Consider the following 23,362-nt stretch of genomic DNA (forward strand, 5'->3'; position numbering starts at 1 on the left):
TGAAGCCCCGGGAAGCAGAGCGCTTCATCTGCACACGCGCGGCCTCAGGAAGATGGCCACCCCCACGATAACAACAGGATTCACCCGGCTCTGCTGCTTACCGGGCTGCTGCATCACCTCACCGGAGAAAAGGACCCCGCATACTGCGCCTCCTCTGCCGCCACACCTCTGCCACCACAGGATTCAACCAGCTCTGCTGCTTACCGGGCTGCTGCATCACCATACCAGGGAAAGGGACCCCTCTCACGCCATACCTCTCACTGCGCCTCCTCATCCAGCACCTCCTCATCACAGCACCTCCCCACCTCTGCCGACACCATGCCTCCTGTGACCCTGCTCTGCCACCGCCAGCCCTCAGGTAAGATACTGTAAATTCGGACAATAAGACGGACCCCCATCTTTTAAAAAATCTTTTTTTCTGCAATTTTCACCCCAAATTTGGGGTGTGTCTTATGGTCCGGTGCGTCTTATAGTCCGAAAAATACGGTATATATATATGTACACTGCTCAAACAAAATAAAGGGAACACTAAAATCCCACATCTTAGACATCACTGAATGAAATTATTCAGTTTTAAATCTTTACTCATTACATAGTGGAATGTGTTGAGAACAATAAAAACTAAAAATGATCAACGTAAATCACAACTAATATCCCACGGAGGTCTGGAGTTGGAATGATGCTCAAAATCAAAGTGGAAAATGAAGTTATAGGCTGATCCAACTTCAGTGGAAATGCTTCAAGACAAGGAATGATGCTCAGTAGTGTGTGTGGCCTCCACATGCCTGTATGATCTCCCTACAATGCCAAGGCATGTTCCTGATGAGGTGTCAGATGGTCTCCTGAGGGATCTCCTCCCAGACCTGGACTAAAGTATCCGCCAACTCCTGGACACTCTGGGGTGCAAAGTGACGTTGGTGGATGGTGCGAGACATGATGTTCCAGATGTGTTCAAACGGATTCAGGTCTGGGGAACGGGCGAGCCATAGCTTCAATACCTTTATCTTGCAGGAACTGCTGACACACTCCAGCCACGGGGTCTGGCATCGTCCTGCATTAGGAGGAACCCAGGGCCAACCGCACCAGCATAATGTTAGGACTAGCGGAACGCACCAAATAATGAGAAAGATAGAGTAAGGTGCGTTTGCAGCCCGAGGTCCACCGTGCAGAGATGGAACCTGCTGCCAAGTAATGATAGACTATATGGTGGTACAATGTGGATACACACACGGGTTAACTTCACCCTGTGAAGGCGTGTACTACGGAGGACAGAGAATGAACTTTAATCCAATATTTTGGCCAGCATGCAGCCAGCGGGTAAGGAAAGGGTGAATCAAACACCCGAAAACTCCGACAATATGATCCCAAACTGGTCCCGCCGAATTCAGGTGACAGGTTCCCTTTAAGTAGTTCTTGTATTACTTCATACAAGTAAGGGTTAACACAGTTGCAGGCAGGATACAAGACAGGCAGGAATAAACCTTAAGTCCATCTAGTCACAGAAACAGGTTAAAGGTTCTCTCTCTACTTCTCTTGCCAATGTTGATGGTAAGCTGAGGGATTCCTGAGTCCACACATGTCCAAAGATCTGAAGGTGATTAGGATAATAAGTCCAAGTCTTCCAGGAGCAAGGTGTCAAGTAAACTGCAGACTTGATTCTGAAGCACTGATTAAACAACTGATGCTGCTTAAAAGGGCAAGTGGCAGAGAACAGGGCGGAAACATTGAAACTGAGAACTCCATGCTGGTTAAGGGCAAAGTAGATACAGCAGAACAGAAAGCAAAATGGCCGACAGGAAAAACTAGGTTCTACAAAAAATAACAGCAGATATAGCAAATTGTCTAAAACCTTACATTCGCTATGTTTGAAGGCCGCAATGAGCTGCGGAGCTCGAATGTGCACAGCAGGTTCCCAAGACCAGTCCTCTGGACCATAACCCTTCCAGTCCACCAAATAAAATTCCTTGTCACGTACCACCTTGCACCCCAAAATAGCATTCACCTCGAAATCGTACGTAGACGAACCCGATGTCTCAGCAGATGACTCGGAAAACTGGAACATGTATACGGGCTTCAAGAGGGACACATGAAAGGTGTCGGTGATACCTAGGCATGGAGGAAGGGCCAGACGGTAGACCACAGGGTTAACCTGTTCGAGGACCTTGAAGGGACCCAAGTAGCGAGATGCAAACTTAGTGGACTCGACATGCAGCCTCATGCTATGAACGGAGAGCAACACTAAGTCGCCAGGAGCAAAGGTCGGAGCGGGGCACCGATGAGCATCGGCAGAGTACCTCATTCTCTCCTTGGAGGCCCGAATGGCATCTTGAGTGCGGTCCCAAATGTCCCGTGCCTCCACAGCCCAGTCTGCTGCCCTGGAGATGGCGGAAGACATGGGCATGGGCACAGGGACACGCGGATTCTGGCCGTAATTAAGGAGAAATGGAGTCTGACCGGTGGAGTCGGCTATGGCGTTGTTTAGCGCAAACTCCACCCACGGTGGCAAGGATGCCCAGTCATCCTGCCTGGCAGAAACAAAATGATGGCCATGCAGCCATGCGAACCTTTAATACAACCTCTGGCAAAAATTATGGAATCACCGGCCTTGGAGGATGTTCATTCAGTTGTTTCAGTTCTTGGAGAAAAAAAGCAGATCACAGACATGGCACAAAACTAAAGTCATTCAAATGGCAACTTTCTGGCTTTAAGAAACAATAAAAGAAACCAAGAACAAAAAATCTGGTAGTCAGTAATGGTTACTTTTTTTTAACCAAGCATAGGGGAAAAATTATGGAATCTGTTGTGAATTCTGCTCTTGGGCTCCCTCCAGTGGTTGTAGGTGGGAATGCAGTTGTCTCTGAGTCGCAGTCCTGGCCAGGTGTATCTGCTGATTGCAATGCTGACTGGGATATTTAGGTGTGCAGGATTCATTAGCCCTTGCCAGTTGTCAATGTTCCTTGTGAAGTGTTGGATCACTTTCTGGCTTCTCCTGCTTAGCTGCCAAATTCAGCAAAGATAAGTGCAGATTTACGCTCCTACATCTTTAGTTAGATGTAGGAAGTTTTTGTATATTCTGCTGTGGATATTTTTGAAGGGTTTTAATACTGACCGCACAGAACTCTGTCCTATCCTGTCCTATTTAGCTAGAGTGGCCTCCTGTGCTAAATCCTGTTTTTCTGCCTGTGTATGTTTTTTCCTCTCCGACTCCCCACCAATATTTGTGGGGGGCTGTCTATCCTTTGGGGATCTGCTCTGAGGCAAGATAGTATTCCTTTTTCCATCTTTAGGGGTATTTAGTCCTCCGGCTGTGACGAGGTGTCTAGGATTGTTAGGTACACTCCACGGCTACTTCTAGTTGCGGTGTTAAGTTCAGGATTGCGGTTAGTATAGTGACCACCTTCTCCAGTGAATGTTCTCATGCTGCTCCAAGGTCACCGGATCATAACAGGAATCATTCAATTCTGAGGGAAAAATTATGGAATCACCCTGTGAATTTTCATACCCAAAAATAACACCAGCATCAAATTAGATCTGCTCGTTAGTCTGCATCTCAAAAGGAGTGATCACACTTTGGAGAGCTGTTGCACCAAGTAGACTGACATGAAACATGGCTCCAACACGAGAGATGTCAATTGAAACAAAGGAGAGGATTATCAAACTCTTAAAAGAGGGTAAATCATCACGCAATGTTGCAAAGATGTTGGTTGTTCACAGTCAGCTGTGTCTAAAATCTGGACCAAATGCAAACAACATAGGAAGGTTGTTAAAAGCAAACAAACTGGTAGGCCAAGGAAGACATCAAAGCGTCAAGAGTAGGGTTGAGCGACTTTTCTTTTTATAGGATCGGGTCGGGTTTCACGAAACCTGACTTTTTCAAAAGTCGGGTCGAGTGAAATCGGCCGATCCTATAGAAAAGTCGGGGTCGGCCGAAACACGAAACCCAATGCAGTGCATTGGGTTTCTAATGGTTCCCAGGGTCTGAAGGAGAGGAAACTCTCCTTCAGGCCCTGGGATCCATATTTAAGTGTAAAATAAAGAATAAAAATAAAAAATATTGCTATACTCACCCTCGGACGCGCCCTGGTTCTCACCGGCAGCCTTCCTTCCTAAGAATGAGCGCCTGAAGGACCTTCGATGACGTCGCGGCTTGTGATTGGTCGCGTGAGCGGTCACATGGGCGTCACGCGACCAATCACAAGCCGCGACATCATCTAAGGTCCTTCAGGCGCTGATTCTTAGGAAGGAAGGCTGCGGGTTAGAACCAGGGCGCGTCCGAGGGTGAGTATATACCTATTAGGAATATACTCACCCTCAGACGCGCCCTCGGACGCTTCCTTCCTAAGAATTAGCGCCTAAAGGACCTTAGATGATGTCGTGGCTTGTGATTGGTCGCGTGACCGCCCATGTGACTGCTCACGCGACCAATCACAAGCCGTGATGTCATCGAAGGCCCTTCAGGCGCTCATTCTTAAGAAGGAAGGCTGCCGGTGAGAACCAGGGAGCGTCCGAGGGTGAGTATATCAATATTTTTTTATTTTTATTCTTTATTTTACACTTAAATATGAATTCCGATACCGATTCCCGATATCTTAAACATATTAGAACTCAGTATCGGAATTCCAATTCCAGATCAGAAGATTGCCGACCTCATGGCCGACCCCACACAGGGGTCGGGTCGGGTTTCATGAAACCCGACTTTGCCAAAAGTCGGCGACTTCTGAATCTGGCCAACCCATTTCGCTCAACCCTAGTCAAGACCAGAAATTTAAAGCAATATGTCTCCAAAAGAGGAAATGCACAACAAAATAAATGAGGAAGCAATGGATGGAAACTGGAGTCATCGTCTGTGACCGAACTGTAAGAAACCGCATAAAGGAAATGGGATTTACATACAGAAAAGCTAAACGAAAGCCATTAACACCTAAACAGAAAAAAACAAGGTTACAATGGGCTAAGGAGATGCAATTGTTGACTGTGGATGACTGGATAAAAGTCATATTCAGTGATGAATCACGAATCTGCATTGGGCAAGGTGATGATGCTGGAACTTTTGTTTGGTGCCGTTCCAATGAAATTTATAAAGAAGACTGCCTGAAGAGAACATGCAAACTTCCACAGTCATTGATGATATGGGGCTGCATGTCAGGTAAAGGCTGGAGAGATGGCTGTCATTATATCTTCAATAAATGCAGAAGTTTATGTTGATATTTTGGACACTTTTATATCCCATCAATTGAAAGGATGTTTGGAGATGATGAAATCATATTTAAAGATGATAATGCATCCTGCCATAGAGCAAAAACTGTGAAAACATTCCTTGAAAATAGACACATAAGGTCAATGTCATGGCCTGCAAATAGTCCGGATTTCAATCCAATTGAAAATCTTTTATAGAAAAATCAGCCGCACTCTTATGGTATATCTTTGCAAAAATGTGATGTATTTATTCACATGTGTTGAGACAAAATTTTCATATATATACACACACAGCAGGGAGTATAAACGAAGTAGTAACGTTTCGACCCTGCCTCGGGTCTTTCTCAAACTGCGTTTTCTAGATAGTGTGAAAAATAAGAAGTGTGGTCCCTTTAAGGGCTCCTATTGTTGTGGTGTCAGGTCTTCCTGCTTCTGTGGGCGGATTGAAAGATTGAAAATCTTTGGTGGAAGTTGAAGAAAATGGTCCATGACAAGACTCCAACTTGCAAAGCTGATCTGGCAACAGCAATCAGAGAAAGCTGGAGCCAGGTTGATGAAGATTCCTGTGTGACACTCATTAAGTCCATGCCTCAGAGACAGCAAGCTGTAATACAAGCCAGAGGTTGAGCAACAAAATACTAGTGATGTTTTGGAGTGTTTTTTAGTTTGTTTCTTTTTCATGATTCCATAATTTTTTCCTTAGAATTTAGTGATTCCATAATTTTTACCCTCTGCTTGTTCTAAAAAACTAACCATTACTGACTAGTACCACTTTTTTTGTTCTTGATTTCTTTTAGTGTTTCTTAAAGACAGAAAGTTGTCATTTGAAATGACTTTAGTTTTGTGCCATGTCTGTGATCTGCTTTTTTTCTACAAAATTAAACAACTGAATGAATATCCTCCAAGGCTGGCAATTCCATAATTTTTGCCAGGGGTTGTAGTTGCAGCAACTTCAGGGCCTTCATAGAGGACCAATGAGAGTTACTTCAGGACCTGAGCGTGTGACCCTGTCCTTCAATGAGAGGTCTTCCTTTGGGCATATATATATACCCTTCTTGGTTGGAGAATAGGTTCGCTGCAAATATATTTCTCTTTCCTGTAAAATGTAAGCTCTTATGGTCAGTGGCGTCCTCTCTCTCCTGTAGAGCGTAAGCTCTTATGGTCAGCGAGGTCCTCTCTCTCCTGTAGAGTGTAAACTCTTATGGTCAGCGGGGTCCTCTCTCTCTCCTGTAGAGCGTAAGCTCTTATGGTCAGTGGGGTCCTCTCTCTCCTGTAGAGTGTAAGCTCTTATGGTCAGTGGGGTCCTCTCTCTTCTGTAGAGTGTAAACTCTTATGATCAGCAGGATCCTCTCTCTCTCCTGTAGAGTGTAAGCTCTTATGGTCAGCGGGGTCCTCTCTCTCCTGTAGAGTGTAAACTCTTATGGTCAGCGGGGTCCTCTCTCTCTCCTGTAGAGCGTAAGCTCTTATGGTCAGCGGGGTCCTCTCTCTCCTGTAGAGTGTAAGCTCTTATGGTCAGTGGGGTCCTCTCTCTTCTGTAGAGTGTAAACTCTTATGATCAGCAGGATCCTCTCTCTCTCCTGTAGAGTGTAAGCTCTTATGGTCTGCGGTATAATGTTTCCTGGCTAAATTCAAATAAATCTGATGAATCTAATATTTACTGATAAATTGTGTGCCAACTTATCTAGTCATTCTAAAAATATTTTATTCCATTGCCAGTGTCCAAGTTCAAGTGCAACTTAGAACCAATTCTTCTCTTTGAGAAGCCATTGCAGACAGACAGATAGGAAAATTACTGGGATTTTTTTTCATATAGATTATTAAATCACTATGTTAATATACTGTATATTCCCATGACTTGCTCGTGATGATGAAAACTCAAGACCTGATAAGTCATTATTACTTTCTATGTAAATTTATTACTGTTGGTTACATAAAGACTATATAAAGAGAAGTGATGTAGAAGGAGCAACCTCGTCTGTGATACAAGATAAGATAATGGATTCCAAAGACTGTACATTCTATCATGTAGATGGCATTGACTCCAGAGCAGGTCTGGAGAGGTATTTTTCAGATAAAGAAGACATGATCTTTCAAGAAGATTCCTTAATATTTCCCACTGAAAATCTTATAAAAACTTTCACAGAGGGTATGTATCTTAATCTTTCTATTGATAACTTTAGATAAATTGCAAATCGGGCACATTTTTGTTTTGTGGGTTTTGGTGATCAGAAAACGTAAGAATGGCCATCCTCAGGTTCATCAAAGCTATGGTCCTTGAATATGTTGAAGAATATTAGGTCCCTTGGTTAACAGATTCATTGTTTTGCCTCTCTAATTTCCAGAAAACATGGTGAAGATGAAAAAAGGTTAATCTGAAACTTCAATTGTGGGTGAAATTATTTTGGAATCTGCTGTTATATGGCAATATATGACCCATCAGTACAAGCTTAGGCACAAGAACATTGCACATGCTGAACTGCTTCTGTTACTTCAGTTATGGAATCAATGTAGCTTGTAGTTCTGTGGTGATTCTGTAGCCCCAACCACTTGCGTGGTACATGAGTGGCTGAGATGGGGATAGCTGTTTCAGCTATGGTTGACCTGGTCTTGTAGATCTTGTCCAGGAAGAAACTATTAATGACCTTTTCTTAGGAAATGTTATCAACATGATATTGATGGAGGTCTAACAAAAAGCACCCCATGCAGCACAGCTACTAGTAAAGCAGGGCAGCTTTGTTCAATGTGTCTACATCTCTTCACTGCCAATGGAATTGATTCCTCAATGGAATGATTACATTTTTATCTAATCTAATCTAATCTAATCTAATTTTTAGTTCAAACAGTGAATTTAGACAATGAACGATCCCGTTTTAGAGGCATTTCAATTTGGTATGCATTTGTTTAATACATTTATAATTTTTTATACAGGTCACGTTAAAGGAGAAATGTTGATTGACCTAAGTGTTGGTTCCTTGGTTCATCATCTGTTTACAGCCTGTGAATTTTTCAAGCACATCATAGTGCTGAGGATGAGAGACAGATGCATCTTGGAGCTGAAAAGATGGGTGGACTCACGTACAGGAGCGTTTGATTGGAGACATTGCACAAAACTTAATGTAGACCAAAAAGGAAGCACGTGAGTTGATTATTCAAAATTTAGACGGCACAATCTTTATGAGGCAGGTACAGGGGAGCGATACTTTGCAGATATTTATTTTCTCTCTGTGAAATATCTGTTGGAAACAGATTTTTTTCAAGCCATGAAAAAGAAGTGAGGATGCTGCTGCAAGTACCAAAAGTTTGTAGCCCTGTCAGGAGCATTAGAACATTAACAGATCCTTCACTGGTTTGTGAAATGCCGTAGGGCACTTTTTTGCCCATCCTAGTGAATTGAAAATCAAAATGTTTGCATTTGCTTGGAATTGCGAATTTCAGGAAAATTCACTCAAACTCAATTCTTTGTAGATCGATTTGCTCATCTCTAATCTTATAGACGTGATGTATCCATTTTTCCGGTCTAATCTCTGTGCCCTAATTCCATTCTATTTAGTACTGTATGTAGGACAATCACTTTAATCATTTTGCAAATCTTTTTCAGTGATCTATTACAGGACAAAGAAGGAAATGTGAAATCAGCCCTCCAACATATTATGAAATGTGACCTCGAGAAAGAAAATATAATGGAACCAATGGTCTTACCACCAGCAGATTGTATCATCAGTGCTTTGCTTCTAGATTTTATTTGCAGAAATCAAGATGATTACTTGAGCTATTTGAGGAAGTTCTCAAGGTTACTCAAACCTGGAGGGCACATTATATTGTTAGGATTTATAGAGGCTACATATGTAACAGTTGGGAAAGACAAGATTCACCTTTTCAGCTGTGATGAGGATTTTGTCAGGAAAACTCTAGTTGATGCAGGATTTGTAATTGATAACTGCAAGGTTAAGAAAAGAAATGTTGTGAGTGACCTTACTGACTATAAGAACGTGCTATTCATTGTAGCTCACAAAGAGAAGGAGCTATAATTACTGTAAAGAAAACTACAAATGTAATTCGTAAATCAAAATTGATATATAAGTCTTTAAAATAGAATATAAGATAGCAGGGCTTCATGTTGAGAAGTATATTAATTTCTGCTATTGGCATAATTTCTGTAATTTGTATCTTGTGCATGCTATTATTATATAATTATATAACTGTTCAATCTTCAATAAAAATGCAATGTGTAATGTTTATCCCAGGAATTATCTAATACATAAATATCTTTCAAGGATCTATCTTGTAAAATTAGTGTTCTATATCTTACAAATTACTGTAGACTTATGCTGAGACCTGGCTGGATCATCTGCTTTCTCATTGATACTCTATTACCTATTTGCTTTTGTTTGAAAAGTGTAATAAAAAGTGATGGGCGAGCACTAAAATGCTCGGGTGCTCGTTGCTCGGGTTGAACAAATTGGAATTATTAAAGCGATCCCCCCTGGGGGTCCTTTTAAGGTCTAAAACCATCAGAAAAGGATGGAAACACTGCTCAAATGACACAGGAACCTCATGGGGATTGCCCCTGGAAACATTCCTGACTTCTAGTTCACAGCTTTAATCATTTTTTTCCGAGATTCATGCCATTTTTCCCGGTGCCACAAAAGACACATTAAAACAAAACCAAAACGGGTTTTGCTTGGAAATATGTCAAGGTACATCCTTTGCAGGTTAATGACTTGCCTGTAAGGCCAAATATTTAACCCCAGACCAAAAAATTTCCTCTCCCAGTTAGGCTTAGTTCAGGCGCAGCGTTTTTGAAGCGTTTTTCAACTTTAACATTGGTTTCAACCACTACAAATGCATTCACTGGGAAATGTCAGTGTAACATTTAACACCCCTAGCTGGCCATGTGGTGTGTGACACATAAGCAGACCCATTTTGTTTCATTAACGATGCCACTGAATTTTGGGCTAGGGGGCTGTGATGGCACTATTTTAATAAGTCCAAAAAGGACCCCACATTGGGGAATTGGGCATGGCATTCCATTGGGCCTACTTCTAATCTCTGTCTCCTGCAATGTGTCCTTTAACTACCACTAGATCACCAGGGTGAACGTTAAGAACGTTAAAGTTAAGAAGTAGGCCCAATGTAGGGATGTGGTGTCTGACACTTGTAATGAAATGCATGGCATGACAAGCAATTGCTCATGGGGAGTAAATGTTTAAAAAATATTTCATGGGGATCATAGACACCCTTGCCCAAAAATTGACTGTCTTTAACAGCACGGAAGACGTGAAGCCTGGTGATGTAGTGGTGGTCTGGTGGAGAATGATGAGAGGTGGAGGAAGGCCTCATTAAAACCTATTCCCAATGTAAAGGAGCTGGTCTCCTACACTTGTAATGCCCATAGATTAAGTGCATGGGCTGTGAAACAATTCCCCATGGAGGTGAATTTTGTTAAAAAAAATTGTTAATGGGCATCATAATTTATAAACACCTTGCAAAACTGTAAATTGGTTTCCTACACAGTTGCTGCTCGGAAGGTTCAGCTTTTAACTAAAAATATGGAGGATGAATCGTTGGATGAAGTAATGAGGAAAAGGGGCATGGTGATGACAGGAATGGGAACGTACATGATTAATAACAGTGGTGGCTATGGGAGGTATGAGATCCAGGATACAGCCTACATTGATTAGTCGTTTAGCCACCACCAATTACAATAATATGTTTCATGCCCGTCAGAAGATCTGTGTAACAGATGCGCATGTAAGGCTGGTTTCACACTTGCGTTTTTGTCTGCTGCGTTTTTTTTTCCTATATTTAACATTGAAAACGCATGCGTTTTTTTGTGTATGCGTTTGGTCGCATTTTGCAACGCATGCGTTTTTTTACTGCATGCGTTTTTTTCTAAAATGCTACTTGTAGTATTTTTAGAAGCGATTTTTGGACCAAAAAAAAACGCATGCGTTTTCATGCGTTTTTTTTGTGTCAAAAAATGCATTGGAGTCAATGGGGACGCATGCGTTTTTTGGTGCATGCGTTTTTTGCGTTAAAAAACGCATGCGTTTTTTAATTAAAAACACTGAAAACACACTAATATGCCACCACCCAACGTAAAGGTGATAAAGGGATCCTAACCCTACCCCTAACCCTAACCCTAACCCTACCCCTAACCCTAACCCTAAGGGATCCTAACCCTACCCCTAACCCTAACCCTAACCCTACCCCTAACCCTAAGGGATCCTAACCCTACCCCTAACCCTACCCCTAACCCTACCCCTAACCCTAACCCCTTTATGGTTAGGGGTAGGGTTAGGGTTAGGGGTAGGGTTAGGATCCCTTAGGGTTAGGGGTAGGGTTAGGGTTAGGGTTAGGGGTAGGGTTAGGGTTAGGGGTAGGGTTAGGATCTCTTAGGGTTAGGGTTAGGGGTAGGGTTAGGGTTAGGGTTAGGGGTAGGGTTAGGGTTAGGATCCCTTTAGGGTTAGGGTTATGATCCTTACCCCTAACCCTACCCCTACTCCTAACCCTAACTATTTCTGTTTATAGTGGGTTTTTTACTTTTTTTTAATGATTGGCAGCTGTCCCACATTTCTCAGCATGCGTTTAAAAAACGCAAACGCATGAAAAAACGCATGTAAACGCGGTAAAACGCCGCGTTTTTTACACCACATGCAAAAACGCATGCATCAAAAAAACGCAGCGTTTGCATGCGTTTACATGCATTTTTTCACCATGCGTTTCTTTGCGTTTTTTACCGCAAAAACGCACCCAAAAAAACGCAAATGTGAAACCAGCCTTAGACTCGGCCTAAAAAATTCCTGTCAAATTATTTTGCGAAAGACGCACAAGTCTGTCTAAAGGGCAAAGTACAACATGTTCGAGAGATGCTGAATTAAAGAAAGCAGATCAGTGTGGTAGGAAAACCAAACAAAATGATGGATGCTTGTGAAAAACAAAGTTTAAAGAGCAGTGCATCATCCATAACTATTACCAATAATATCCAAATGTCACAGTCAACAATTCTTTTTTCTAGTGTAATGAACACTGTTAAAGGAATGCCACAAAACGTACATAACCACGACTCTGGGAAACACCAGATTTCCTCTTTCCGAGATATGGTCGATGATGGTATTGATGAACACTTTGAAATTTACTACATCCACACCAAGAAGATGAAGATCACAGCTGCAAAAAATGTGCAAAAAAGGCTGTGAATGTCTGGGAAATCATTTTCTCTTGGGCAAACTTTCCCTCTTACTAAAGTGGTACTGAATGATGCATACACAGCTCTCATGTCTATTTAGCCTAAGATGGTTGAAAGATGATGTATTCTGTTTGGTCCATGTCCACTTTTTGAAAGCGAACACAAAAGAAGGATGAATAAGTGGGAAGACGTCTGATTTTGGACGGTAAGGAGGTGATGTCAGGTACAGATAGGTAGATACGTGTGTCATCGGCGTACTGATGAGATTACAAACCGTGCCATTACATCAGCTGGCCCAGACCGAAGGTGTAGATGGAGAAGAGTAGGGGTCCTAGAACTGTGCCTTGGGGAACATCAAAAGACCAGGGTCTAGGTGAAAAGGTGGTGTGGGAGAGGGAGACACTGAATGTCCCCGTAATAGCCTGGTTGTTTTTTAAAGGCTCTGCCGATAACCCCAAAAAGGCCATTTGCACCACCGGCCATGCCCGCATCAGCAGGGGTAGCAAAACTTCCATCCTAACCACCACAAGCATGATTAGGCACATGGCAGGAAAGCACCCAACTTTGTGGGTTGAACACAAGGCTCCAAGAACAACGTGTGTGGGTGATGCCACTGCTTCTTCCAATGTTGTGCGTGCAAGCCAATCTCCTGTCCATGCTGCATGCAAACATGCCCCATGCCCTGCATCTGCAGTTGCACACAAACTGAACTACCACCATCAACAAGCACGTCCACGTCCTTGGTCCAGTGCAGCGTTCAGTTGTCCATACTCCAGTCCTTGGAACGCAAGTGGAAATACGCAGGCAACGCCACAGTACTAAATTCACACATTTCTCATCTGCAGGCATTCAAAATGTTGCATTTTAGGCCCGTGTGAGGCCTAAGCTTTCAGCAACCAGATGGCGGTGACCATCACAAGGTACTCACTACCCAGCCGCCACAATTTTGCCCGGTCTGCTGTCACGACATTACACAAGCAACGACATGTCCCACAACATTACCCAGGCCCTCAACAATGCTGTTACAGGGAAAGTGCACCTAACCATGGACACGTGGACAAGTGCTTGTGGGCAGGGACGGTACATCTCGCTGACGGCACGCTGGGTTAGCGTAGAGGAAGCCATGACCCAGTTGGACATTGGGAGACCATGTTACAGATGTATGCAGACAGGTTGTGGAAGGCTTTGCATATCATAGTTAGGGTTTTGATTTTGAACTGTAGCCTCTGGGCAATTGGAAGTCAGTGAAGGGCCTAGCAGAGAGGAGAGGCCGGGGAATAACTGAGGAGCAGTTGGATTACTCGGGCATCAGACTTTAGGATAGATTGGAGTGGTGCAAGAGTACTAGAGGGGAGGTCAGAAAGTAGAAGGTTGCAATAGTGGAGGCGGGAGATCATGAGGGCGTGCACAAACATGTTTGCAGTTTCTTGGAATGTACAGATCCTAGAACTGTTTTTGAGTTGTAGTGGGCAGGAGGAGGCAAGGGCTTGGATATGTATGTTGAAAGAGAGGGCAGAGTCAAAGATCACCTCAAGGCCAGTGTGGTGTCCCGGCATTACACAGGCACGTGTCCCAAAACATGGATCACCTCGAGGCCACGAACATGCGGGACGTTTTGTGCCAGTGTGGCATCCCGGCATTACACAGGCACGTGTCCCAAAATATTACCCGTGCCTTCCAAGATGCTGTTATTGGCAAAGTCAACCTAACCACAGACACGTGGACAAGTGGTGACAGCACTGACAACTTAAAATTTACAATGAGGTGGAGGAAATAAAAACTTAAAAACTACAGGGGAATATATTTACAATGATGTATTTACAATGATATTACTGACGTTTGTCGAAAGTAGTGGAGGCCTGAGGACAAAGAGGAGGGGAGACCATGGTCAGTTGTGCTTTTGGTGAGAACACGGAATATCTACTGTTTGCAGTCTATGATGCATTGCTGAGTTTAGGTTATGCTGCCTTTCCCATCACCCCTGCGTTCTTCAAATTTTGGGTGACAGCCAATACTGATTGGTGTTGTTGACACTTCTAGACCCACGCTACAAGGAGAACTTTATATCTCTTATTCCAGAGCCAGACATGTGTACTACAAGGTTGTAGGACCAGAGGGCTCTTCTTGCTGAATTATTTAAAAAAATCCCATCTGAAAACGCTGACAGAAGAGGTCACAGTTCGTCGGCCAAGTAAGGAGTACAGGTGAGAGAGACACAACTCCAATCCAGCAGAGGCAGTGGAACACTGGCAAAGTCCAGGGAGAGTTTTCTCAGACTCTCCGATCGCCCTGGCCCTGAGGCATGGTGGACTCTCACAAGGAGTGAAAAGTTTGGGAAAATGCAGAGGGAGTACCTTGCTGACCATACCTATGTCCTCTGTGCCCTTTAATTATTGTTTAGCAAAGCTTAACACAGAGCATGAACTGTCTCTCTCTCTACTGCACACATGCGCTGTACTTACGTTCATGGAGCGCACGGTGCATCGCTCTTTGGCGGTCATTGGGCACATGTCTCCTCGCTTTATGGCAGTACCGCTTTTTTTGGGAGAGAAAACACCTTCATAATACAGAGACAGAGTACAACACCGCCCAAGCGTTGACACTCTGCTCCTCAGACTTTTTATGTGCGCAGTGACTGCCTGTAGGCCGGAAATGAGGATGGTGGTAGTAGTAGTTGGAGCATTTAACACAGTCATGAAGCAGCCATAACAACTTGAAATAGAAGTATTTTTAACGAGATACCACACAGTTCGATATGTGGCCTGCATTTTTTACTTTTTTAAACTAAAATAGTGTACCGGACTAGGGTAACAGACAGCAAATACTGTGTAAAAAAGGCCTAAAATGCGCTAACTTGGAGCACGCACATATATGAGTCCTGTCACGGAAATAACACACTGCCAAATAGGTGGGTTTTTAAAAACTGCAAAATAGTGCTGTATATAATTAGAGTATCAGACAGCAAAAAAAGTGGTCCACCGTCCAAAAATGCGCTAACTTGGAGCACGCAGATATAATCAGGGATGACACAGAAATACCACACTGGCAAATTTGTGGCCTTTCAATTTTTTTTATGCCAAATTGCGCTGTATAGAATTTGAGTATAAGACAGCCAAAAAATAAGTACACCGGCCTCCAATGACCAAACTTGGAGCACAGAGATATATGACGGCTGTAATGGAAATACCACACTGGCAAATCTGTGGCCTCTCAATTTTTTTTATGCGAAATAGTGCTGAATAGAATTTGAGTATCAGACAGCCAAAAAATAAGTACACCGGCCTCCAATGACCAAACTTGGAGCAGAGATATATGAGGCCTTTTTCGGTGAACTACCACACAACTATGCTACGTATGCCTGACAAACTATAACTTTTCAACAGGCCTCAGTCTGACAAAACAGACTGTATATTTTTTTTTTTGGGGGGGGGTAATTTTTTGGAAAAAAAAAAGGTATATAGACAGTAAATAAGCTGCAGCAGCAGGCAGTTATGGTGCTTTGGGAAGGATGCAGTGGGACCAATGGATGCACATACAGTGCCTGCAGCCCTTGCACTGATGTTGATATGCTGTGCCCTGCCTGCCTAGCGCTGCAATATTGGGACCCGCGAATTAGCCCTAAAAAGGAGTGTTGGTTTCTCAGGAGTTGTGGATGTAAGAGTTGCAGACCTACACTACCTCTAAAAACCACAATTCTGACCCTATTTCGGCACCAGCTCTCCCTACTCTCGCAGAAACAGGAACAGAATGCGGCGAGCAGGGCGGCGCCAGGTCTCTTAAACTCGGGATGATGATGTACAGCCCAGCCAATCAATGCACGAACACAACAAAGATGGCTGCGGCGTTTCATGGCCTGGCAGACAATCCCTGCACCTACACCTACACCAATTACCGCCGAATAATCCCGGAAATGCAGAGTACACCGAGCATAGTGATACTTGGGCAAGTAACGAGTAGTGGCGAGCACGTTCGCTCATCGCTATTCCTTTGTCAATAGAATGAACAATGTTTTTTGCTTAATGAAGTCATCAGCAACAAATATTGACAACACATGAGGATCAGGACAACCGATCATCCACTAACAGAAAGGTTAATCAAAGTGAAGTAGTAAAGTTCAAAGACTCCCCCAAAAGAAGGCTTCAGAGTCGAAACACGCTTAGGGGTACCTAGCAGCACATTGCACCTTTGGTAAAAATACTTTTCTTATTCTATTATTATGCATCTTTTGGTTAATTATTTTTGATGTCCGGCCTGGATAGGGAGATTATCAAGTTGCTATACTTACTATATAGCTGTATACTATATTGATATCTGATAATCATATATACTATGTAATTACGTCTTTGCTACTATGAGCCTATGTAAAAAATAAATGACAAAAAATGCTTGCTGATTGTTGAAAAATGCCATTGACCTGAAAAAAGACACCACAAAGATGACATAGACAAAAACATTATATGGCTTAAACAAAAATGCATTAAATGCAACAAAAATGTCTATCATTATCTGACTACAGAGTTTCTGTAAAAAAAAAAAACCTTAATTATAAAATACCAAAACACTTGAACTAAGAAATATCCATCACCACAATTCATGTTTTGAAATGTTTAATACATGCCTGAAGTTGAAAATATGAGAAATGGATGAAGAGACATCATGTGTTTATCTGATCCCTTATGATTTCTTAGTCAATAGAATGAACAATGTTTTTCACTCAACTCAGGAACAAATATTGACATCGTATGAGGATCAGGAGAAGCGATCATCCACTAACAGTAAGGTTATTCAAAGTCAAGTAGCAAAGTTCATCTCCTTGTTTAAAGGTACCGTCACACATAACGATATCGTTAACGATATCATTGCTTTTTGTGACGTAGCAACGATATCGTTAAGGAAATCGTTATGTGTGACAGCGACCAACGATCAGGCCCCTGCTGGGAGATCGTTGGTCGCTGGGGAAAGTCCAGAACTTTATTTTGTCGCTGGATCTCCCGCAGACATCGCTGAATCGGCGTGTGTGACGCCGATCCAGCGATGTCTTCACTGGTAACCAGGGTAAACATCGGGTTACTAAGCGCAGGGCCGCGCTTAGTAACCCGATGTTTACCCTGGTTACCAGCGTAAACGTAAAAAAAACAAACACTACATACTTACCATCCATGTCTGTCCCCGGCGCTCTGCTTCCCTGCACTGGCTGTGAGCGCCGGCCAGCCGGAAAGCACAGCGGTGACGTCACCGCTCTGCTTTCCGGCTGGCTGGCGCTGACAGTGCAGAGGAAAGCAGAGCGCCGGAGGACAGACACCGGAAGGTAAGTGTGTAGTGTTTGTTTTTTTTACGTTTACACTGGTTACCAGGGTAAACATCGGGTTACTAAGCGCGGCCCTGCGCTTAGTAACCCGATGTTTACCCTGGTTACCCGGGGACTTTGGGATCGTTGGTCGCTGGAGAGCTGTCTGTGTGACAGCTCTCCAGCGACCAAACAACGACGCTGCAGCGATCGACATTGTTGTCTACATCGCTGCAGCGTCACTAAATGTGACGGTACCTTAAGGGGGATATCTGGTCTTCTGCTAAAAGTTTGCAGTTAATTTACTTTTTTTTTCTTTTATTTTTTATTTTTTAAACACAATGACACTTTGCAAAAAAAAATACCAAGAAATACAAAGAAAACAGGAAAAAAACCACAGGCAGTAAGCCACAGTATTGTTTTTGTGTCTATGTACTGTCTATCAAATTAGAAATATTTAACTGTTGTGCAAAAAGTAGCACTGCTTGTGATATGCACCTTTTGTGAGGCAGTAAAATAAATATATGGTTTTAATTATTTTAGTAATATTGATGGATAAAAATCAGTAATTGAAATGCAGCAAAATAGAACTATAACCACACTAGTCAAATAAGCAATAGCTACCTATTAATAAAATCTGTATTATTCTCTTTACGACACACTAAAATTCTTGGTTGTGCTGTGACACACACTATCTGTACAATTTTTTTATAAGTTTCTCTCTCTCACTATCCAGATTAACCTCAAAATGACTGTTGCATTCCCTGTTTCTGCTTTTATATTGGCTACTCAAGGGGCTGTGGTATACCAAAAGATGTGAAAGCTGCAAAGCATTGTGGGGAAGCTTGCTTAGCCACATGAACTAATGTGATCATTCTCTTGCTGATACAATTTTTTTTGAATGTGTAGAATAGACTAGAGTATTTTAGGTGATTTATGCAAAGTGGTTTGCACTCAAATTTATGGAGTTCAGAGGATTCTCAAAACTTCAACATGAATTTGATTTGCACTAAAAGAATCCTTCATCTCTATTACTTACTGATTAATTGTGCACTGACTAATCTAATTATCAGAAGTTTAGGAAGAAAGATCAGTTCTAAAAGTTTTTTAATGTCCTGGTGGAGGGAAGGAGGTTGTCACTCAGGATTTTATGGTACATGGCTCCTTCCATTCTCCCATTGATGTGGTGATGTAGTCCTATGCCCTTAGCAGAGAAACATCCCCAAAACATAATGTTTCCACCTCCATGCTTGACAGTGGGGATGGTGTTCTTTGGGTCATAGGCAGCATTTCTCTTCCTCCAAACACGGCGAGTTGAGTTAATGCCCAAGACCTCAATTTTTGTCTCATCTGACCGCAGCACCTTCTCCCAATCACTCACAGAATCATCCAGGTGTTCATTGGCAAACTTCATATGGGCTTGCACATGTGCCTTCTTGAGGAGGGAGGCCTTGCGGGCACTGCAGGATTTTAAACCTTTATGGTGTAATGTGTTACCAATGGTTTTCTTGGTGACTGTGGTCCCAGCAGCCTTGAGATCATTAACAAGTCCCCCCTGTGTAGTTTTAGGCTGATCTCTCACCTTCTTCATGATCAAGTATACCACACAAGGTGAGGTTTTGCATGGTGCCCCAGATTGATGTCAATTGACAGTCATTTGGTATTTCTTCCATTTTCTTACTATTGCACCAACAGTTGTCTCCTTCTCACCCAGCATCTTACTTATGGTTTTGTAGCCCATTCCAGCTTTGTGCAGGAAAGCTCTTTGGTTTTACCCATGTTGTAGAGGTTAGAGTCTGACTGATTGATTAATTAATTGAGTCTGTGGACAGGAGTCTTTTATAAAGGTGACTATGTAAGACAGCTGTCTTTACTGCAGGTAATGAGTTGATTAGAAGCCTGGTATACATGGCTCCCCCACCCCATCCTGGTGTACATGGTCCCCTCATCCCCATGCTGGTATATATGGTCCACTCATCCCCATCCTGGTATACATGGTCCGCTCATAGCCATTCTGGTATTCATGGTCCCCTCATTCCCATCCAGGTATACATGACCTCTTTCCCCATCCTGGTATACATCATCCCCTCATCCCCTTCCTGGTATACATGGTCCCCTCATCCCTATCCTGGTATACATTGTCCCCTCATTCCCATCCTGGTATACATGGCCCACTCATCCCCATGGTATACATGGCCGCCATCATATTGCACACAAAAACATAATCCATTCTACTTAGCTTCCCTCCTCTCACTTGCTGCATCCTGTTCTGATGCCATCAGCTGATTTCAGCTTGTAAGCAGTGCAAGGCAGTGATGTCATGCGCTGCCAACACACCGATGTCAGCTGCCAAAATATCCACTGCTCCCCATGCTCAATACTATTGGAGTGGAGAGCAGGGAATATTCATCTTCTTTAATAGCAGGCACACTGTTAGCCTCAGCCGCCGACTTCCTGCAGTGGCTGGATGATCTGGACGATCACGTGTGCCCGCTATTAAAGAGAATGAATATTCACTGCTCCCGACTCCCATACTCTCACCCACTTCTCGGCGCCAGCTTCAGTGCATAGAGGTGGGAGGGACTATGGTTGGGAAGCAGTGAATATTAATTTTCTTTAATAATGTGCACAAGTGATAGCCCAGTTGCTGCAGAAAGCTGGCGGTTGAGGCTAACAGTGTGCTATTAAAGAGAAATGAATATTCACAGCTCCACATGCCCATAGTCTATCCTATCTCTCGGCGCTGGCTTCAGTGCATTTAGGTGGGAGAGACTATGGGTGTGGGGAGCAGTGAATATTAATTTTCTTTAACAGCCGGCAAAGGTGTTAGCTGCAGGAGCCGGCTCCTGCCTTCTGTGACCCACCCGTCCATCACTGACACTCCCTCACCTCCCCCTTCCACAGGCACAGCTGGTACATCTGGACTATACGATGCATCCCCCGTTTTCTTTGAAAATTTTCAAGGAAAAAAGTGGGTCATATAGTCCGAAAAATACGGTATGTATCACTTTGTGATGTTTTAATTGTCAGTTTATGTCCACATTTAATTGTAAAGTGCAGTGGAATATGTTGGCGCCATATAAATAAAATTATTTTTTATTATTATTATTATTTCCATGGCATATATTTTTGCACCTCTCTGTCTTCATGTGTTCAACACTTTTTCCCTGTGTCATTTCTCATTATTACCCATAAGTTACACAACTTAATTTATGGACATGTGAATTAGATGAATAAGATGGCTTATTACCAACATCTGGGGAGAGTTTCATGTTAATAGTACCATTACAAATATATTTATTTAAAAAATTGATTGGTGATGTTTTCACTACTCACTTTACCCATTGTATTTAAATATAAAGGTTATTTGATTATTACCGGTAAGTTATTGTAGGATCCCATGACTCTCTAAATTAAGATGAAAACTCATGACCTGATGATTAATTCTTGCTAAAACTCTTTGCAAATTGAATCCTGGTGATTATATAAAGACCATAATCACTGCTGTAGAAGGAGTCACTTCATTTGTGATTCAAGATCAGACAATGGATTCTAGTACCTATAGTTCTACAATGAAGATGGCTTTGATTCCAGAGAAAGTCTAGAGAGGTACTTTTCTGATAAAAAGATGTTGTCTTTGGAGAGGATTCCATAATATTTCCCATTGAAAATCTTATAAAAATTTTTACTGAGGGTAGGTATCATCATTTTACTATCTTATTCTGTTTCTATGGTTACAATTGTAAATAACTAAATACAAATTGGTCACTTTTCTTTTTTTGTTTTTTGTTTTTCTGCAACAGGCCTCTAAAGAAAAGGAGCAGAGGTCAAACCCGCACACCTGCGCTCTATTTCGTACAAGGCTACAGGTTCCCCACCCCTGATATAGGATCACATGTGTGCTGAGCTGTCAGTATTGTGAGTGACTTCCCAATAGCCCAATCTGAGAAAGTTGCACGCTGGGCTGTTGGTATTGTGATTGACAGCCCAGCAGCCCAATTTGGCAGGGCATGCATGGTTTGCCTGGAGTTATCTGATCTAAGAGATTACCTGGCTAATTAGCTGGCTGGCTATAATTAGAACTTGCCAGTTGTAGTTTTGAGCTCAGTGGTGTGTTTGCTCTGTGCTCAGTATTCTGATAGTTTGATCTTTCTTGTCGGACCTTACATATGCCTTTTTAACTACCCATTTATATTACCCCTTTTTGTCTCGACAGACTCTGAGCTTGCTTTCTTGACCCTGGAGTTTGCCTTTGATTATCCATTTCTCTTATACCTTTGTCTATGATGTACCCTGCTGGTATTTGACCTGAAACTTTTTGACTTCCCCACCACACGGCTTGTCCATGAGAAGTGACTCATCATCACTTTTGCACAGTACATCTTCTATTTTGTATAGTCTATTACAAATCTAATTTCTTTGCAAAAACAGAAATTGTCACATTTAGGCAGACTGCTCTGTGTGAATGAAGAGCATCGGAATTCGAAATCAGTTCAGTTTTGTTATTGATATTAATGTGTTTCTGCATATTGGTACATTTCTCAAGGTATAAAAGGCAAGTGTATATCTCTGAAGAAGGCACATTAGCTGAAACACAAATTGGGGAAGGGACACTACTCCACAGCGGGAGTATTGGTCAAATTTGTGCATTTAGGTAGGGTTTGCTGACTGAATTTCTAACAACTAAATATGCAGTATCCTACTCCTTCAATCATTCCACCACTTCCATTAGCATCATCAGGTTGTGACCTCTTATTATGTAACTAGTCTTATCAGCTATTTCTATCCTCTCCTGCTGTGCTGTATTGTCATTACTGGCTGAAAAATATTTAGATTTCACAGTCCTCAGTGGTTGATACTTCTTAATACAAGTCATTTCATGTATTAAAAGGTAACTTCAAATCTCAGAGACAGATGGGTCTGGTAGTATAAACTTATGACAACCATTGACACACTCAGTGCAGGAATGAATATGTTGCATGGATTTATGTCTGTCTACATCAACTAAGGAATTTTCTCCTCAGACCTTGTGGGGGCATTAGGACCATGGACCAGACCCCAATCAGAGGAACTGTTCCAATATTTACGGCCACAACTGTTTATCCCTCTCCCATTATGATAGATCTGCTTCTCGTCACTTGTCTTAACTATTGCATTATAACTGTGCCCTGTTGTGTATAAATATGTGATTCTTCAGATTTTGTATTAGTCTATGCCTGATGAAGAGACCTGAGTAGTCTCGAAAATTGCAATTTGTTACCATCTTTTTAGTTAGCCATTAAAAGGTATCAACCACTAAATATTTTTCTATCTACTGGCTAACACGGTACAAATATATATATGTATATATATCCCATATACTGGCTGCTTCACTTTATGTTATCCCAGATTTCTATATTTCTTGAAAGTGTTTGTTATTTTAATTAATACATTTTCCTACTTTCAGTAATTGGTTCTTTGTGCGCACCTTCTTTATATGCTCTGACTTTGTCCTATACAGTACAAAAGTATCACCATGAAATAGACCATAACAACACTGTTCAGGCTTCCTGCACCTTATTAAGGGCCTGTGATTGCTTTCCCCCAATTTACATTAATTTTAGTTGAAATTTAATCTTTCCCCTTGCACTGATAATTCAACGCTAACCATTAAGCACTAATGCCATCCTATTCAAAAATTGGATATAATA

General features: G+C 42.3%; 1 protein-coding gene and 1 long non-coding RNA gene across 2 annotated transcripts; both read left to right on the forward strand.

Annotated features, from left to right (window-relative positions):
* The first annotated feature begins 7,143 nt into the window (after window positions 1–7,143).
* On the forward strand, window positions 7,144–9,472 carry LOC138650864 (nicotinamide N-methyltransferase-like). The gene is made up of 3 exons (XM_069740712.1): window positions 7,144–7,342; window positions 8,125–8,332; window positions 8,795–9,472. Exons 1-3 carry the CDS (start codon window positions 7,192–7,194, stop codon window positions 9,222–9,224), a joined length of 789 nt encoding a protein of 262 aa, XP_069596813.1. The 5' UTR covers window positions 7,144–7,191; the 3' UTR covers window positions 9,225–9,472.
* An 11,712-nt stretch (window positions 9,473–21,184) lies between these two features.
* Window positions 21,185–23,121, forward strand: LOC138651217 (uncharacterized). Its single transcript, XR_011315454.1, has 3 exons — window positions 21,185–21,366; window positions 21,476–21,590; window positions 21,889–23,121. It is a non-coding gene; the product is annotated as an uncharacterized lncRNA (long non-coding RNA).
* Window positions 23,122–23,362: the final 241 nt, after the last annotated feature.

Source organism: Ranitomeya imitator, chromosome 10 (assembly GCF_032444005.1).
Source record: "Ranitomeya imitator isolate aRanImi1 chromosome 10, aRanImi1.pri, whole genome shotgun sequence".
In the NCBI taxonomy this organism is placed as follows: Eukaryota; Metazoa; Chordata; class Amphibia; order Anura; family Dendrobatidae; genus Ranitomeya; species Ranitomeya imitator.

Bases quoted from the DNA above. Each gene is read 5' to 3' on its own strand.
- LOC138650864 (XM_069740712.1), top strand. From the start codon at position 7,192: ATGGATTCCAAAGACTGTACATTCTATCATGTAGATGGCATTGACTCC. The intron at 7,343-8,124 runs GTATGTATCTTA...TTTTTTATACAG, and splicing joins TATAAAAACTTTCACAGAGG to GTCACGTTAAAGGAGAAATG. The intron at 8,333-8,794 runs GTGAGTTGATTA...AATCTTTTTCAG, and splicing joins GTAGACCAAAAAGGAAGCAC to TGATCTATTACAGGACAAAG.